The sequence below is a fragment of the Sinocyclocheilus rhinocerous genome, unplaced genomic scaffold, assembly GCF_001515625.1.
Source record: "Sinocyclocheilus rhinocerous isolate Xijiao unplaced genomic scaffold, SAMN03320098_v1.1 scaffold1822, whole genome shotgun sequence".
Lineage (NCBI taxonomy): Eukaryota > Metazoa > Chordata > Actinopteri > Cypriniformes > Cyprinidae > Sinocyclocheilus > Sinocyclocheilus rhinocerous.
The window spans coordinates 571,123-591,362 of record NW_015638936.1 but is presented as its reverse complement, the minus strand read 5'-3'; the positions used below and the strand labels follow the sequence as shown (position 1 = coordinate 591,362).

The following is a 20,240-nucleotide window of genomic DNA, read 5'->3' as shown; positions in this document are numbered from 1 at the left end:
ATGATTTTGCTATGCGGTTGCTGGGGTGTTCTGGTAGATTGCTGTGGTGTTGCTATGTGGTTGCTGGGGTGTTGTGGGGTATTATAGTGTTGCTATGCAGTTGCTGGGGTGTTGTGGGAGACTGCTATGCAGTTGCTGGGGTGTTATGGTAGATTGCTATTGCGTTGCTATGCGGTTGCTGGGGTGTTCTGGTAGATTGCTATGGTGCTGCTATGCAGTTGATTCCATAAATCAATATGATGTCAAACCTGGCAGAACGGTTTAATGTATGCAAGTGCAAATGAGATTTGAAAGCTATTGCATAATGGACAATTTTTAGTAAATAATGTCTAAAATTCACTTGCTAATAGAAAGTGACTTTTTTTGTTTTTTTTGCTATGTTTCTGTTGCATAAACATATCATTCAGGTTTGAATTACAATACAGTGAGTAAAATTACAATGTTTATTTTTTGAATGCAAATGCAAAACACATGCTTACATGCAAAGACATTTAGCCATTAAAATTAAAATTACTCAAATATAATGCGACCTTCTGCACTTCAGCGTGTGTCACTGTGTCCTAACAGTCTGAACTGCAGCATTAGCATGCCTTTTAAAGCTAATATTGTTTGTTTAGCAGTGGGTTTATATGCGTGTTTTTGTGTTTGGAAGTGACTGCTAATGCAGCTCTGTGATAAGCTGAACTCCCACACACCAGCGCTGAACTTTAGCACATTAGCAAGGCTTGTTGAGTTCTAAATGAACACTGTCACATCGCTCGACCACTCAATAAGCTCCTCTAAAATGACCCGCGAGACCTTCTCTTTTCACTCGGTTTCACTCTGTTGCCATTAGCTATAGCATGGAAGACTAATGCTGCCTTCAAGATGCGTCGGAATGATTGTATTTACATGACAAGCTCACATGAGCGCCAATATAATGATGGTATTAGTGGATGCTAATTTGGTATTGATCATGAAGTGTGATTGTGAATGTTGATGATACAGTTGAGTTTGATGAAGAATTTTGATAGATCTGAACCAAAACTGCTTATTTAGCTGGTTTATGACAGATTATATTTCCTCTTATTCTTTCTGACAGCATGCTAATGATGAAATTGCACTAGTGCAGCATCCATTGTTTGTTTGTAAGTATTCTCTGGAGTATAAATCCCAATTTTTAATAATCCGAAACGTGAGATTTATATTTCAAAGCGACTAATGCATTTAATGTCAAGCATGCAAAACATGCGCAAAGTGCACATTTGGATTTGTGGATTTTGGTGTCTTTGATTTATAATAACTGCAACTATAATTTGTTTGTTTTAAACGTATATTTTTCATACTTTTTCTGTTTTGAATATCGTTAAATTCGAAGAATTTGTCGTGGAGTGGAGTTTTTAAAATACATGTTTAAGTTTAAAGTTTAGCAAGTTTGCAGTTTCTAAATGTAATAATTATTTGTGACTTTTTTCCTCTGTTTTTTTTCCCTCTCCAAACTATAAACAAGTTTATTTTTAACTAAAACTATTAAAACTCATTTTCGTTCATTTGAAAACATAAAAAATAAATATTATATGAAACATGTAAACAAAAATTAGAAATGTTCCCTTGACGACTAATTGAAATAAGTTTAGGTTGAATTACTAACATTACTAAAGCTAAAACTGAAATAGAAAAATTAATGAAAGCTAAATAGAAATAGAAAAAAGTCTAATAAAAGAACAAAAGCCCATAACAAAATGAACAAATCCTAACCTACATTTAAAATGAAAACTAAGGATATAAAAATAAAACCTAAATGAAAATATGATTAAATACCTTCATATAAAACTAAAAAATATTATATTTATATAATATAATAATTCTAGAATATTATATGAATAATACTAAAATAATGACTTATTTTTCAAATATATGGTAAAAAAGACAAAAGAGTAAATATAAACTTATCCAACACATGCAGTTTATTTCTAAATAGAAATGTTAAAAACACCTAAATCTAAAAAAAAGACAAAAGCACATAACAAAATTACCAAAATCTGAAGTGAGATTAAACTAAAAACTAAAAATATATAATATAATATAATATAATATAATATAATATAATATAATATAATATAATATAATAATGACTTGTTTTCCAAAAATATGTTGAAAAAGGGTAGAAAAAAGAGAGTAAGAAATCTATAATTACTCAACACATACACTTTATTTCTGTTAAAATCGTGGTCGTATCATAATCACTATTTCTAAACTCATAAGAAGGAACTTCAGGAGAACTTGAAGGCAGCAGCAGGATCAAACGCTGCTTCTGGCTGATCCAGGATTCATTTGTTCTCTCTTACATGTCAACTTAAGCGTGCGATGTTTTGGCTTTGCATCTGACGGATCTCCATCAGAGGAGGTGGAACGGAGCCGGCGTGTGCTCCATCGACGTAGCTGGTTTGAAGACGGTTTAGTAGTGTCTTCTGAGGCCTGATTTCTGAAGTCTGGATCAAAAAGCAGCGACATACTGCCTCTGTAATCGCGTACAGCAGCGCGGCTCGGGTTCATTCACGGCTCTTTCCTTTTCTGTATTCTGCCTGGAAGATTGAAGACAGTTCCTGCGACATGAACGCACACGTTTACATGAACAGCTCCACTAAGAGTCTCTAGAAGTTTACTTCAGCTGAGATGTTCAGCCATGCATGAAATCCAGCGTACATTGCTCTAAGCATTTGTGTTCATGTTCCAGTGTAGAGATGCTTTGGGCTTTAATAACACTTATTTATGAGCATGAAAATAGTCTGTTTATATACTACTAACAGTACTATATTAACTTTGGAACATGCAAACATCAAACACATTTCACAATCAATTGGTGACAATGTAAAAAGCACTGTTTGAGTATGAAGAGTGTCTCAATTCAGTCATTTCGTTTAGGATGCTGCTCATGTAGGCATTAGACAGCAAGGCTGCTCACTAAGTTTTGGAACAGAGAAATGTAGTTTTATTTATTTATTTAGAAATTTACTTTGGATGTTAGTTATTAACACACATCCACACACATACAAAGAAAACAAGTAGATAGAATAGAAAAAGAATATAGAAAGCTAGTGTTAGAGCTAGTTTTTAAAAGTTATTTATTTAGAAATATATTGTTTAGGAATTTTTGTTATTTATTTTAATTTATATGTTTATTTAGAAATTTTATTTTTGTTTATTTAGAAATATATTTATTAAGAAATTTCTTTGTTTAGAAATTTATTTATTTTTTTAGGCATCTATTTATATAACTGTTTATTTAGACGTTTAGAAAAATATTTATTTATTTATGTATTTAGACTTTTATTTATTTATTAGAGTGTCTCAATTTGATCATTTGGGATGCTGCCCATGTAGGCAGTACACATTTTTTTTGAAACAGAAAAACATATTTTTATTTAAATATTTAGACATTTGTTTAAAAAGTAGTTATTTATTTATTTAGAAATTATCAAAGCTGCTCACTAGGTTTTGGAAAAGAGAAATATATTTGTATTTATTTAGAAAGTGAGTTTATTTAGAAATTTTATTTTAGAAATGGATTTGTTTGGAGATTTTATTTATTTATTTGTTTATTTAGAAGCGTTATGTATTTAGAAATTTATTCATTAAGAAATTAATTTAGAAATGTATTTATTGACATCCATTTATTTATTTTGAAATGTATTATTTTATTTGTTTTAGGAATGCATTTCTTTCGATATTTTTTAATTAATTTGATTATTTAGAAATGTAATTTATTTATTTATGAACTTAGAAATGTATTCATAAGAAATGTATTTAGAATTGTATTTATTTATTATTATTAAAAAAAAATTAATAATATATATATATATATCAATCTAGTCGTTTCATGTATGGATGCTGCCCATGTATCGTAGGCTCACGAGGTATTGGAACAGAGCCGCAGGTGTTTTGTATTATAGGAAAGCAGTTTGTCAAGCCATAAATCTGTGCCTACTCATGAAAAACAAGCGGCTCAGAGTTCACTGCAGTTTTCTCTCAACTCAATATTGGATCCGGCAGTAAATAGCTCATTTCTAAACAACGCCTGCACTAAATAATTCGCAAGCTGCATGAATTCTTAAAAAGATGGACGAATATAGCTGTTCTCTTACTTTGCGGTTTTGTACGAAAAGCAGCGTTCAATAGCAGCCTGACGTTGGGTTATATGAAGTTCTGTTTATTCGGCACTACATCTGCGAGCAGGAGAAAAGAGAAATGCAAGTTCAGAGTTTTGAGAGCATCTTATCTGTCGTACTGTGCCTACGCTTGTGTTTTTCTCTTCCAGCGCCTGCCTTTCAAACCAGACAAACTCGCATTCACACGCTGTTCTGCTGCTCACACTCGTTTGTGTCGGCTCAAGTGTACATTTACAGTGTTCGGCTTTTATGACTTCAGATGGTCCTTGACGTGAATGTGGCACCATCTGATCCATTCAAATATGTCAGATGTAATATACATCATCATGTATATATATGTATATATATATATATATAAGCGAGACCAAGGCTATATTACACTCGTTTGTGTCGGCTCAAGTGTACATTTACAGTGTTCGGCTTTTATGACTTCAGATGGTCCTTGACGTGAATGTGGCACCATCTGATCCATTCAAATATGTCAGATGTAATATACATCATCATGTATATATATGTATATATATATATATATATATATAAGCGAGACCAAGGCTATATTTCAGTAACTACAGTATTCTGAGTCAAAAGAGCAGTTTTACCCATCAGCAATTGATTTGATGCTGAATGATTGAGATATTAGACTACAAAGATTAAAGATTACAGAGGTTGCATGAGTGTATTTATTTAGAATGTCGATATTTATTTGGTTAGAAAAATATTAACTTATTTAGTAATGTATTTATTTATTTAGAAAAGTATTTTCTTTAGCAATTTATTGATTTCAAAATGTATTTACTAAGAGACTTGTACATTTCATTTTTAAAAATAGAAATGTATTTATTTATTTATCTGCTCTGTTTATTTAGAGTATTTTAATTTTTATTTGCTATATAATGTAGTTTAGTTGTTTAGAAATGTATTTCTGTCTTTGTTTAGAAATGTATGCACAGTATGTTTTATTTAGAAATGCATTTATTTAGAAATGTACATAAAATTCAATTTATTGATATATAAATGTTTATTTTAAAAAAGGTACAAATTAAAAAGAACATGTATTCATGTATTCATTTAGAAATGTATTTATTTAGAATATTTTTTATTTATGTATTAATTAATTTATTAAAAAAAGTATGTACTTAGAAACGTATTTTTTTTCACAGTAAGACCAGGAACATGTATTATAGAGTTGGTTTTGTTTTTAATTATATATTACAGGTGAAATGTTGAACTGTGGGGTTGTTATTTTCAATAATAATTCAATCATTCATTTCTGATGGACAACACATAGGTGTGATATATTTGTATGTTACTTTCTTCATTTTTGTTATCATAAATTGTGTTTTGTATACTTTTTTACAGTTTAAATTTGACTAAACAGCCATTGGATGTATTTTAAACACAGAACTGTTGTGAAAGATGGATTTTTTACTCACCACGAGCTGTTATATATATTTTACATAAATATCTCTGAATATCTCCTTCCTCCCACCTGAATTTGGAGCATGCGAGGCCTTTGAGTTTTGGAGACTCATTTTCATAATCTCTCTACACAGCAGTGAAACTCATAAGCGTCTGACAGCTCCGGCAGAAGAGAGTTTAATGACGCAGGCCAAATGCCTTATTTGAGTAATAGGAAAAGGCAAAGGCATTAAACGAGCCGTTCGTCCCGTACGGTTACTCACACACTTATGTGTCTCATCATACGATCCGCTGACACTCTGCGTCTGATTCTGTTTAATGCAGATGAGCATGCATTCAGTGTATAATGTGTGTGTGTGTGTGTGTGTGTTTAATGTGCAGGGGGAAGGAGTTCGGTCACGATGTGGACTTCATCATTAAAACACCTGAGGCAGGACAGGAGGACGTGATTCTGCCCGCCGTGATCAAGCGATTCAAAAGCCAGGTACAGAAACACGTTCTGCTGAAAAAGCTTTTATCTGTAGATTGTTTGGCCAAATATTGAAATTAGATTAGATTCAACTTTATTGTCATTATGCAGAGTACACGTACAGAGCTAATGAAATGCAGTTTGCATCTAACCAGAAGTGCAAGAATATAGTGTTTTATAAACAGCTAAGTGCAGAGTAAGTGAAGCTATAACTTACATTATGTACAGTGGAGTTGCTATATACAATATTAAGCAGAGTATGTACATAATATAAAAAGGAGTGCAATGTATGGTTGTATGTACAATATGAACAGCAGCAACGTAAGAACAGTGGTAATAAATACAGTTGGTTGTGTTGTTGTTAAACAATGTATAGTCTATGCAAAATATCAGTAGTGCAATAATATTTTTATAGACATAGTTTACTGTGATTTGTACAGTAACAACGTTGGACAGTGTACAGTGTAATAGCTTGAACAATGTACAGTCTGTGCAAAATATGAATAGTGCAAATACATAACGTACTGTGACCAATGCAGTAAGAGAGCAGGTGCAGGTTAGATTGATGGTGTGGAGCTCAGAAGGGTCACAGCCTCGGGGAAGAAGCTCTTCCTGAGCCTACTAGTGCGAGAGTGTAGGCTCCTGTAGTGCCTGCCGGATGGAAGGAGGGTAAAAAGTCCATGATTAGGGTGTGAGGCATCCTTGATGATGTTCCTTGCCCTGCCCAGGCAGCGCTTGCGATAAATGTTCTCAGTGGTAGTTAACTGGGTGCCGGTGATCTGTTGAGCAGTTTTCACCACCCGCTGGAGTGCTTTGGTCTGATGCGGAGCAATTGCTGTACCACACTGAGATGCGGTTTGTAAGTATGCTCTCAATGGTACAGCGGTAGAAGTCCACAAGGATCCTGGGACTCAGGTGAACTTTCTAAAGGCTCCGTAAGAAGTAAAGGCACTGCTGTGCCTTTTTGACCAGGTGAGGTCATCAGAGATGTGGATGCCAAGGAACTTGAAACACGGCACACGCTCCATTACAGCTCCATTGATTTAGATGTGCATGACTCCTAGTCCGCCTGAAGTCCACAATGATCTCCTTTGTCTTCTGGGTGTTTAGTTCCAGATTGTTGGTAGCTGTAGGCTGAGTCATCGTTATCTTTGATCAGCCCTACCACCGTGGTGTCATCTGCGAATTTGATTATGGTGTTGGAGCCATAAACAGGAACGCAGTCATGGGTGAATAAGGAGTACAGAAGAGGGCTCAGCACGTAGCCCTGTGGCACGCCGGTGTTCAGGGTGATGATGGAGGAGGAGAGGTTATCTAACTTAACAGACTGGGGTCTGTCAGTCAGAAAATCCAGAGTCCAGTTGGAGAGGGATGTGCTGATTCCAAGCTGGCTGAGCTTGGAGGGGATTACAGTATTAAATGCAGAACTGAAATCAGTGAACAGCATTCTCACGTGTGTATTTTGACTGTCCAGGTGGGTGAGGGCAGAGTGAAGTGCCGTAGAGATGGCGTCCTCTGTTGACCTATTGCGGTGATAGGCAAACTGGTATGGGTCTAGTGTAGCAGGGACACAGGATTTTAGATGGGATACAACCAGCCTCTCAAAGCACTTGGCAATGATGGGGGTGAGTGCGACAGGACGGAAGTCCTTAAGGGCCGAGACAGTGGAATGCTTCAGTACTGGCACGATGGTGGAGGTTTTGAAACTAGTGGGGACAGTTGCCTGGGCCAGGGACAGATTGAAAATGTCCGTGAAGACCTCAGCCAGCTGCTCCGCACAGGCTTTAAGCACACGACCAGGTATTCCATCAGGGCCAGTTGCCTTCCGTGCATTCACCTTACACAGAGTGGAGTAAACATCCAGGGCTTCTGATTGGGGAAAAATGTAATTTTTTTGTGTGTAGTCACTCTGCCCACACACCTGTTGATGTGCTCCAGGACAGAGTTGGTGTAAGTGTCAATGTCTATCTGAGAGCTTGTGGTGGGCTGGGCAGCAAACTCACTCCAGTCTGTGTGCTGGAATTGATGCTGAAGAGTGGAGTCATGTACGTTTGATGACCGGGGTATACTTGGGGAGCAGGAACAAAGAGACATGGTCAGACTGACCCAGGTGGGGGAGGGATGTGACTTTGTAGGCATCAGTCACTCAACCTTTGGGTTACGAGTCCGACTCTCCAACCATTAGGCCACGACTTCCCCTCTTTGTATATACATGGTCCAATGTTTTATGTCCCCTTGTTTCAGTTTCTCAGTCAGTTTCTCAGTGCATAAAATTAATGATCTCGCGTTTCGCTTCAGAAAAGATGATCTACTTTGAAAAATACACTTGTCAGTTTGGAAAGTTATGTTTGGGAAACCTTGATGGTGAATCTTTTTAAAAAGACTTACAATGAAAGTATATATAATATATATACTTTCATTGCAAGTCTTTTTTAGTTACAGTTTTAGTAGTTCTTTTCTTGGAATTCTCTTGTAATTTAATTTGCATTGAAAACCTTGATGTGAATGTTTATGTTTTATAGACTTAAAAAACAAAAGTTTTTATTATTTTATTTGTTTGTTTTATTATATATTTGTATATTTATAATATTTATTATTTATTTTATAGGTGTGTTAGTAACTTACTTTTTTTAATTTAAATTTTAGAGTTATTTTATTTTAACAGTTTAATAATTTAATTAGGAACTTGAAACTCGGTATGTTAGTAACTTTATATGCATTACATTTTTAGTATTTAGTTGTTTTTATTTTAATAGTTTTTAATAGTTAATGGTGTGTGTGCGTGTGTGTGCATGTATATATATAAACGCGCTAGAACGACATGTGGGGGAATAATTAATGACATAATTTTCATTTTAGGGTGAAATAACCCTTTAACATATTTACTGACATATCGCTCAAGACTTACTAAAATACAAATTATAATTAAACTTTATTTGGACTACTACTTGTGCATAATGCACATTTCTTAATATTAAGCCTAAAATGTGTGTTAATGTCACTATTGATGAGGATTGTACTATCTTTAAATAATAAAGGTCTTTAAATGCAAGATATATAAAGTGTACCTGAAATGTACTTGCAATAGTTCCATTTTAGCACAATCAAATACACTTCAGCACTACTTCCACACAATTAAAGTGCATTAAGTACAAAATTAGTGGTTCCAATTTAGCAACCTTTAAGGATACCAGTTTAGTACACCAGAAGTACAATTGCAGGGTATTTTTATTAAGCACATACATATGTACATTTATTTGTGTTATACTTATTACATTATATTTTAAATACATTTTAGTATATTTATTTTTCACTAGGTTCATTCATTCATTCATTTCTTCCTTCGTTTTGTACTTTAGTTTGCCGGAAAACCTTGTAGATGTAAAAAATCAATAACAAGTGTATTTTATTTTATTTCATGCACTCAAAACATTTGTTTACTTTATATGCATATTAGAATTTATTTCGTATTTTAGTGTCTAATAGTTTTATTTATTTATTTACATTTTGTCTTGCTATTTAGTTTTGGCAATTAGCATTTTAATGTTTAATTGTTGTTTGGTCACTGTTGAAAATCTATATCTCAGTCAAAGCTAAATATTGCATGTGGGATCATTCAGCTCATTTCCGACACATGCTTAGAGAGTTGGCTTAAGATTTGTGACGTTTGAGTATATGAACGTGTTGTTTTTGTGGATGATGTCCTGTAAGTCCCCCCTGAAGTGTGAATGTAAGCACTGCCCTGTTGAAAAAACCAGCATATGCTGTTTTTTTCAACAGGGTGGTCCTCGCTGTGTTTTGCTGAAATCACATGGATCGTCTTGAGGAAAGTTTCTCATCAGATGTGCTGGAGTGTGTCTGATGCTCTCTGTGATTTCATCGATGTTTCGTGGTTTTGATTGTCCTGTACTAGCAGAGATGCTGTTGTGGGGCAGAAGGCCTTTAATGGTCACTTAAAACAATCAGAGCGGGCTGTTCATGCGCTTGGTGGATAAACAACTCCCTCTTTTCTCTAAAGTTTGGCAGCTGATTACAGAGCAGGAAAGAAAGACAAAACAAGAGACCAGTGTGAAAACACACCTGATTAGGGTGATGATTTGTAAATAATCAAACAAGACTAGTGCTTAAAGACAATAGGCATTAAAGTGATTTTGCCACAGTGTTTGGGGTTTCAGGAGCTCTACTTCATATTGTTACAAACAACAGTTTTTACTATGGTGAAATCAAAAGTTTTAATTTTGACATGTGGGGACGTAACAGCAGACAACTCTCCAATATTTCTGCATTTATGATTGACTTTTGACCACAGTTTCATGTCATCTTTATGTATAGCTACGGTAGCCAACATACTGATAATTCATAAAGAAAGCTTTAGCATATTCATTAGACAATAATTACACAACATTACAGCTGCATCAGAGCGCTGGGTGTTTTAATCACGTACAGTACATCATTTTATATTAAAAAATTATTCTGACAGTAATCTCTACCGTTGCTATAGTAACGAACACAACCTTCTGATAATCATCTGATTTTGACCTGATAAACCACACGCTCTTATTTCAGTGTTGTTTTTTAGTTTGTGGATATTTCAGCAACAGTTTGCTTTGTATATTCAGTTTAACAACATAAAGTGGGTAAACTAAAGAGGGTAAACTTTATCATTCAACTGAACTGTACAAATATGTTTTAAACACTTTTGTAAGTGTCTTTTCTTTCTGTTTTAAATGTGTTTTCTTTGAATGGTTTGACTAAGAGTATATAGGAAAATATAACTTAATTGTGTTTCTTGCAAGCTAAATTTCACACACATAAACAAAAATCTGGCTCTAAACCTCTTTTTTTTTTGTTCAAAGTTGTTTTAGATGAGTATATGGGAACTATCCAAAGCTCTGTTCATCCTAAAGCAGTAAAAACTGCATCTCTATATTCATATGAGTCTTCTTAAAGTTGTGAATTTATTACTTTTTTATTTCTTTTTTTGTATTAACCTGGCAACACATCCCTTTTGAAAATATAACCATGGTTTTATATATATAACATTGTTATTACACTTTTACCATAATAAAACCATGATTACTTTTTTTAAAAGGGATTTGTATTTGTGTAGGCTATACTTTCTTTCTTTTTTCTTTGTCTTGTTTTTATAACTGTACTGCCTTAATGGTTTAATAATAGGCTAGTTATATAGTCCCGATCTGAATCAAATGATTCGCAATACACTTGGAGCTCTTCGAATCATTTTGTGATGCAAAGGTTTTCAGAGTTCAAAAAGCTCAGTTTCACCCATCACTACTTGCTTTTTAAAATCATCACAAGCGATGTCGAAATTCAAAAAATGTATTTATTGACCTGGTTTTGCTAGTGAATCGCTTGAACTAAATGATCATGTCACGAGTTTGAATCAGTAGGAGCGGTTCCAGCGTAAATGACTCACTCAATTGAATTGGTTCGTCTGTTCCTCCTCTTTTCGCGTCTTCTTCAGTCATGTTTGCACGACACTGTCAGCACTACTACTGGCTTAGCTCGCTAGTTTTATGACATTAACTGAAATAAGCGAAAAAGTATGATTTTTACAAATAAAATATCCATATTTCCATTCCAAAGATAACATCCAACACAAATCTTGGAACATATTCAGGTGATGTAGCCGGTTTACTGCTAACTAGTGAAACACTCCATTAATATAACGAGCTGCAGCTCAAAATACATGTTAGATGGAAACATTGTGCATTATGATGGAGTTTGTAGCTTAATTCACTATATTTTAAATAGTTTGAGCTGCAGTTCAGTTGCTGACAGTTCAAGAGGAAATCAGTTGAAAGCATCCAGTCTCTCAGACCATTGAAGTGAATGTTCAATTTATCAGTATATATTGTAATAAATTTTGAGCAATTGTTGTTGTATCTTATTGTATTAGTCTGTATAGAGTTATAGTCAATGTAAAACTGACTTCAGGACACTGAAGCTGGAGACAGATTTATTGATAGAGTGAATCACGGTTTAGTTTGCTGAGCTGATCTTTTGTTCATTGGGAGTTTCTAGTCTTGAAGGCCACAGAAAACAGGCTGTTTTTGCTTTCAGTATCTGTTTAGTTTCAGTAAAATTAATGCTGATTTCGATTTTATTCAATTCAGGGTTCAATTGGTGATTAAGTTGAAGCAAATTAAAGAAAATTAATCAAAGAAGTTAAAGAGATTTTTATTTAAGTGTGTGTGTATTTATATATTTTATAACTGTTGTTGTTTATTAAGTATTATTATTCAATAAATAATATTTTATATAAATAATAGTAGCATCTAATAATAGTATTTAGTATTGGGAAACAGTGTGCGTGTTCGTGATGGTGATTTTAGTTTCATTGTTCCGCCATTAGATGGCGACAAGAGACTGTTTTACGAGTCAGCAGTAAAGACTTTTAAATTGAAAGAGACTGAAATGGGGTTGTAAACAAGGAAGTTATTTTTACTTTCAACAGCAGCTTGTAAAACACAGCCAACAAATGCACTGAGCAGCGCTGTCATCGGAAATTACCCTTAACAGAGGAAAGGATAATACGACAAAGATATCGCTTTCCTCAGCAGACATTCAAACTAATGTTTTATTGTGAATATGAGATTGAACTGAAGAATGAATGCTGTATTAGATGCAGGTAATCACACTCGCTCAGTCCATCTCTCTCTCATAACTTAAAGTTGTGAATTTATTACTTTTTTATTTCTTTTTTTGTATTAACCTGGCAACACATCCCTTTTGAAAATATAACCATGGTTTTATATAAATAACATTGTTATTACACTTTTACCATAATAAAACCATGATTACTTTTTTTAAAAGGGATTTGTATTTGTGTAGGCTATACTTTCTTTCTTTTTTCTTTGTCTTGTTTTTATAACTGTACTGCCTTAATGGTTTAATAATAGGCTAGTTATATAGTCCCGATCTGAATCAAATGATTCGCAATACACTTGGAGCTCTTCGAATCATTTTGTGATGCAAAGGTTTTCAGAGTTCAAAAAGCTCAGTTTCACCCATCACTACTTGCTTTTTAAAATCATCACAAGCGATGTCGAAATTCAAAAAATGTATTTATTGACCTGGTTTTGCTAGTGAATCGCTTGAACTAAATGATCATGTCACGAGTTTGAATCAGTAGGAGCGGTTCCAGCGTAAATGACTCACTCAATTGAATTGGTTCGTCTGTTCCTCCTCTTTTCGCGTCTTTCAGTCATGTTTGCACGACACTGTCAGCACTACTACTGGCTTAGCTCGCTAGTTTTATGACATTAACTGAAATAAGCGAAAAAGTATGATTTTTACAAATAAAATATCCATATTTCCATTCCAAAGATAACATCCAACACAAATCTTGGAACATATTCAGGTGATGTAGCCGGTTTACTGCTAACTAGTGAAACACTCCATTAATATAACGAGCTGCAGCTCAAAATACATGTTAGATGGAAACATTGTGCATTATGATGGAGTTTGTAGCTTAATTCACTATATTTTAAATAGTTTGAGCTGCAGTTCAGTTGCTGACAGTTCAAGAGGAAATCAGTTGAAAGCATCCAGTCTCTCAGACCATTGAAGTGAATGTTCAATTTATCAGTATATATTGTAATAAATTTTGAGCAATTGTTGTTGTATCTTATTGTATTAGTCTGTATAGAGTTATAGTCAATGTAAAACTGACTTCAGGACACTGAAGCTGGAGACAGATTTATTGATAGAGTGAATCACGGTTTAGTTTGCTGAGCTGATCTTTTGTTCATTGGGAGTTTCTAGTCTTGAAGGCCACAGAAAACAGGCTGTTTTTGCTTTCAGTATCTGTTTAGTTTCAGTAAAATTAATGCTGATTTCGATTTTATTCAATTCAGGGTTCAATTGGTGATTAAGTTGAAGCAAATTAAAGAAAATTAATCAAAGAAGTTAAAGAGATTTTTATTTAAGTGTGTGTGTATTTATATATTTTATAACTGTTGTTGTTTATTAAGTATTATTATTCAATAAATAATATTTTATATAAATAATAGTAGCATCTAATAATAGTATTTAGTATTGGGAAACAGTGTGCGTGTTCGTGATGGTGATTTTAGTTTCATTGTTCCGCCATTAGATGGCGACAAGAGACTGTTTTACGAGTCAGCAGTAAAGACTTTTAAATTGAAAGAGACTGAAATGGGGTTGTAAACAAGGAAGTTATTTTTACTTTCAACAGCAGCTTGTAAAACACAGCCAACAAATGCACTGAGCAGCGCTGTCATCGGAAATTACCCTTAACAGAGGAAAGGATAATACGACAAAGATATCGCTTTCCTCAGCAGACATTCAAACTAATGTTTTATTGTGAATATGAGATTGAACTGAAGAATGAATGCTGTATTAGATGCAGGTAATCACACTCGCTCAGTCCATCTCTCTCTCATAATACTCCATTCTGCATAATATACAGCTTTTAATACAGTAATACAATAAGCTTTCAATGAAGCAACTCAAAGTTCCTTCGTTACTAGTTCTAAAGTGACATTTTCGAATTAGTAATGGAGGCTTGAGCTCAGCTGTTAAACTGTCAACTTTAGATTTGAATCTGTGGCAGAAGGAAGTAGTTCTGCAAAAAAGAGGGCTTTTAAAGACACTGCATTGTTGTTTCTTTTTTACCTACACACTTGTGGCGTTGAACTGCTGTATAAACGCAATATCATATTGCTGTATATCAGCATAGCTGTGATTACCTACAGCCAAATCACAGCCATGCTGATATACAGCCATGTTGCACTGCTATCTCCAGTATAGATGTCTCATTTGATTGTAATTATAATCCAGCTTTCATGAATTGCTGTGTGCATGTAATGTAGACATGTGTTAGGTGTTGATTTGAGACTCATTGATAAAGAGCTGACTGAGTGCAGAGGTCAGTAGATAAGACATCTGGACATGAGAAGGCATTTCTGCTGCAGATGGAGCAGAGAGATGAACATGAGAATGTGAATACTAAGCAGAGATAGATGGAGCCGCTACGAGCGAACAAGAACGATGAAACACGCATGTTGTTGCCACCTGGAAGCCTGGAGGAGTTCATGCGGCGAGTGAGTGGGAGGCGACTGGGCCGATGATGGGTTTCTTGTCGCCCTCTCTGTCATTTCAGAGATTAAAAATAACCCAGCGTCTGCACTCCTTCCTCTTTCGCTTGCTTGCTATCCGTCCTTATACATTGTTATTAGCTTATGTGTTAAAAACATTCACACTGATCACACCTGCATTCAGATCTGATCTCGAGGGAAACAAACATCACAAATGAGACTTTTTAACAGCTCAATCGCTTCTCCTAGGCAGTAATACAATTGAATTGAGAGCAGAAAGAGACTTCAGCTCAAATGTCCATGTGCTTTCCATTTTATATCATTACTGTCTTGGAGAAATGTTTCTCTACAGAAGAAGAAGAAGAAGAAGAAACACACACACACACACACACACACACACACACTCGCACACACAAAAGTTTATTTGTATAGTGCTTTGTTTTGGGACGTGACCTAAAGACAATGACGAGTTAATATTGAGAAGTGGTTCTTCTGCTACAGGTAACAACTCTTTTAGTAATTTAGTGGGTACAGGATCTAACAGGCATGTTGTTGGTTTAGATGCAGTGATAAGTTTATTTATCTCTTCCTGTCCTATAGTTGTAAAGCACTGCAGTTTATCTTTTGGTGTGATGAATGAAGCTGAAGTATTATACGCTGTAGAATCTACATTTGTTATTGTATTTCTGATGTTATCTATTTTATCAGTGAAGACATTCATAAAGTCATTACTATTAAACTGTGAGGGAATATTTAGATCGGGTGGCGTCTGGTTATTTGTTAGTCTAGCCACTGTGCTAAATAAAAACCTTGGATTGTTTTGGTTATTTTCTATGAGTTTGCGGATATGCTCGGCCCTGGCAGCTTTTAGAGCCTGTCTATAGCTGGACATACTGTTTTTCCATGCAATTCTAAAAACTTCCAAGTTAGTTTTTCTCCATTTGCGCTCAAGATTACGATTTTACGAGAGAATGGGTATTACTGCTGTACCATGGCGCTGTTCCTGTCCTCGTTGTGTGAATTCGTATCCAGCTGTGTTTGATTAATTAGTTAATTTGCTCCCAGGTGTGTCCCATTGGTGTCTGTGTATTTATAGTGTGTTCTGCCCCTTGTTTCCCGTCCGCTGTTAAATGTCATTCATAAGTTTCAGTATTTGTATCCCTTTGTTTATTGAATTAAATTCTAGTTCACGTATTCTCCAGCGTCTCCTCATTCGTTCGTGCCGCTCGCCCTCGCCAGCTCTCTTGAGGGGGAAACCCTCGTGATGCTGTTCAGGCTCGGGATGACTTTCCATCGCCCCGCGGAGCTCCCAGACACCACCAACCTCGACTGGAAGGAGGCAGTCATCCGGAGTCTGGAGAGCCTCCGATCCCAATCCGGGACCCCCCCTTACTAATCACCTGTAACCAAGGGAGGAGGATGAGGAGGAAAAGACTGTTTACAGCCCTCATCCCAGCCCCAGAGCTCGCTCCAGTGTCGGTTCCAGATCCCCAGTTAAGCCCAGGGAGGGCTCCAGATCCCCAGTTAAGCCCAGGGAGGGCTCCTGATCCCCCGTTAAGCCCAGGAAGGGCTCCTGATCCCCCGTTAAGCGCAGGGAGGGCTCCTGATCCCCCGTTAAACCCAGGGAGGGCTCCAGATCCCCAGTTAAGCCCAAGGAGGGCTTCTGTTCCCGAGCATAGCCCGCGGAGGGCTCCTGTTCCCGAGTTTAGCCCAGAGAGGGTTCCGGTCCCCGAGTTTAGCCCGGTGAGGGTTCCAGCCCCCGAGTTTGGCCCAGTGAGGGCTCCTGCCCCTGAGTTTAGCACAGTAAAGGCTCCAGTCCCCGAGTTTGGCCCAGTGAGGGCTCCAGCTCCCGAGTTTAGCCCAGTGAGGGCTCCTGCTCCCGAGTTTAGCCCAGTGAGGGCTCCTGTCCCCATGCTTAGTCTAAGGAGGGCTCCAGTCCCTGAATCCCCTCCAGAGCGCCCTCAAGTGCCCGCTTCTCCCGAGCGCCCTCAAGTGCCCGCTCCTCCAGAGCACCCCCTACAATTCCTAATTTCCCCCAAGAACATTTTTTTTTGGGGGGGGGGACCGGCTACGGTCACGGAGAATCCGCCATGGCCTCCTGAGTCCCCTAATCCGCCATGGCTCCCTGAGCTGTCTGCTCCGCCATGGCTCCCTGAACTGTCTGCTCCGCCATGGCTCCCTGAGTTCCCTGCTTCGCCATGGCTTCCTGATCCGCCCAGGGCGCCTGCCCCCCCTCCCCGATGGTACTGTTACGGGACGCGCCGTCCGGGAGTGGGGCGATCTGTAACGTGTATGTTCCTGTTTTCCTTATTTGGTCTTTCCTGTTCCTGTCCTCGTTGTGTGAATTCGTATCCAGCTGTGTTTGATTAATTAGTTAATTTGCTCCCAGGTGTGTCCCATTGGCATCTGTGTATTTATAGTGTGTTCTGCCCCTTGTTTCCCGTCCGCTGTTAAATGTCATTCATAAGTTCTAGTATTTGTATCCCTTTGTTTATTGAATTAAATTCTAGTTCACATATTCTCCAGCGTCTCCTCGTTCCTCCCTCGTGAAGTGTGACAGGCGTAGTACGTTTTTCTCTAAAAATAAAAAATAACAGACTTACACTACCATTCAAATGTTTGGGGTCAGTAAGATTTATTTATTTATTTATTTTTTTTACAAAATTAATACTTTTTTTTTTAAATCAAGGAAGCAATAAATTGATTAAAAGTGCCAGTAAAGACATTTATAATGTTACAAAAGATTACTATTTCAAATAAATGCTGTTCTTTTGAACTTTCTATTCATCTGTGAATCCTGAAAATAAAATGGTTTCCACAAAAATATTGGGCAGCACAACTGTTTTCAACACTGATAATAATCAGAAATGTTTCTTGAGCAGCAAATTAGAATGATTTCTGAAGGATCATGTGACACTGAAGACTGGAGTAATGATGCTGAAAAATCAGATTTGTTCACAGAAATAAATTACATTTCAAATTGTAATAATATTTCACAATTTTTACTGTATTTTTGATCAAATAAATGCAGCCTTGGTGAGCAAAAGAGACTTAAAAAATCTAACCAACCTCAGACTTTTGAATGGTGATTTTAGATCCTGAGACCAAGTTGACACTAAAAAGAAACTTAACTCAGATCTCAAGTTTTCTGAGTTGTGCAAGAAAAACCGCTGAGAATAACTATCCCGTGTCCATCCTCCGTGACTCCAGGGGGCGAGAGACAGCTGGTGATTAAGTGGCGGTAAAGAAGGTCGATTTTAAGTCAAGTAACCTTGTAAGATGTCGCCCCTCGAGGCTCATGGCATCACATCGTGGTGTTTTATTCATCCAGCCTGCGGAGAGAGCGAGCAGTAAAATATATCTGAAAGGATAAGAAATGTCCTTGTGAAAAGACGCCTGCATCATTTTTTATTTATCAGTTTTTTGGCTGCTCAAGAAGGTCAGTCTCAGAAAATCCAGCGGGTCATGGCAGTAGAGCTGTGAATTTATATATTTCCTCTGACCCCTGTGGTTAACATTATCACAGCCACTGGTTGTCAGGGTCGATTATAAAGCGAATATAATCAAAGGTTTTGTGTGTGTGGCACTGAAACCTCTGCAGACCCGTTACTGGATGGCTCCGACACCTCAATCAATCAGCCGAAGTGTTGGGTCAGTGATTCTTCATCCCCTGCTGATCGAACCTTTAGCCCTGGGTCTTCAACTGTCAGACAAGCCAACACAGACACACCAGTTTTATTTCATACTGTGTAACTCACTGAACTCAGTTCATTACAGGGAATTGAGAACCACTCGTCCCCAATAATACTCATATGAACACATTAATATTCACTGTTGTGTTTATCACACCAACAAATACTTAATACTTAAAGACTATTTATTTTCATATCTTTTAATCTGGACTAAAATATTCCCTAGGTATTGCTTGAAAATGTTCTGATTCTTTATTATTTTTTTGTAGTTGTTTTTTTCAGTTTGAAACATTTGTTTACACTTAAACAATTTTACATTTAAATCTGGACTTAAGTTGGCTGCACACTAGACAATTTTCAAATCTTAACCAATTTTAAAACCATGGGAGGCCACAGATATGAAGAGAGTTTCAACCGAGTTTTAGCCTTATAATCCTCTGAATGCACACACTAGACAATTTGACCAAACTCCAAGACCACACACTTGTTGATTGTAGGGACGATTTCACAGTGACACGAGATCTCACGGAGACTCGCGAGATCAAACATGACTAGAGAAGAAAAACAAATGGAAGACAATCGACGTTAAAGAATATGGGTGATGTATTCTGCTTTCGTGGCATGTTTGTGGCTGCCAAGTTTCAGCTATAGAAGCACGCAACATCCAGTAAGTGACGCTTGCTCGCTCTCATTGGCTATCGCGGGTATCACGTCAGAGGCAGCCAGATCAAGAGTCAGATTTGGTGGACGCTCCGTCTCAATCGGTAACAGTTAAATAATCGCAATGACACCACACAATAGACGATTTTTTGGACAAAAAAAATCGCTTGGGGGCACATCCCCCTATCGTTCGGGGGTGCAAATTGGGCTTAAACTTGGCCTTAAAATCCTCTAGTGTGTGGCCAGCCTAAACCATGCCAGTGTTATTTTAGTATAATTTAATAAAAAAAATTATAATATTTTTTGTTAATATTTTGAATTTTTTTTATTTTTATACTTTCCATTTTTGTTTTAGTTAAATTTTAAGTAATTTTATTATGTGTTTTTGTCATTTATAGTAGCTATATATATATATATATATATTCATTCATTCATTATTTATTTATAGAGCACATTTAAAAAACAACCCAAGGTTGACCAAAGTGCTGTACAGATCAAGAAACAACAAATAAAAAATGAAAAATTACAATCTATAAAGCAACAAACCTTAAAAATAACCGGGTGACCTGGATGGGTTGTGACAGCGTAGAATATCGGATAAATACGTAGGGGCTAGGCCATGTAGTGCTTTAAAAACAAAAACAAAATTGTTTTATTGTTTGACTGGTAGCCAGTGCAGAGAAGTTAAAATAGGAGTAATGTAATCTTATTTTAGACTACCAGTCAGCAGCCTGGCTGCAGCATTTTGAACCATTTGAAGATTCCCGAT

General features: G+C 36.4%; 1 protein-coding gene across 1 annotated transcript in view; it reads left to right on the top strand.

Moving 5' to 3' along the window:
* Positions 1-20,240, top strand: part of dntt (deoxynucleotidyltransferase, terminal) — a 138,328-nt gene that overhangs the window by 51,374 nt on the left and 66,714 nt on the right. The window contains exon 9 of the mRNA XM_016565412.1: positions 5,949-6,051. Within this exon, the coding sequence (XP_016420898.1) occupies positions 5,949-6,051 (103 nt within the window). The remainder of the gene's footprint in view (positions 1-5,948; positions 6,052-20,240) is intronic.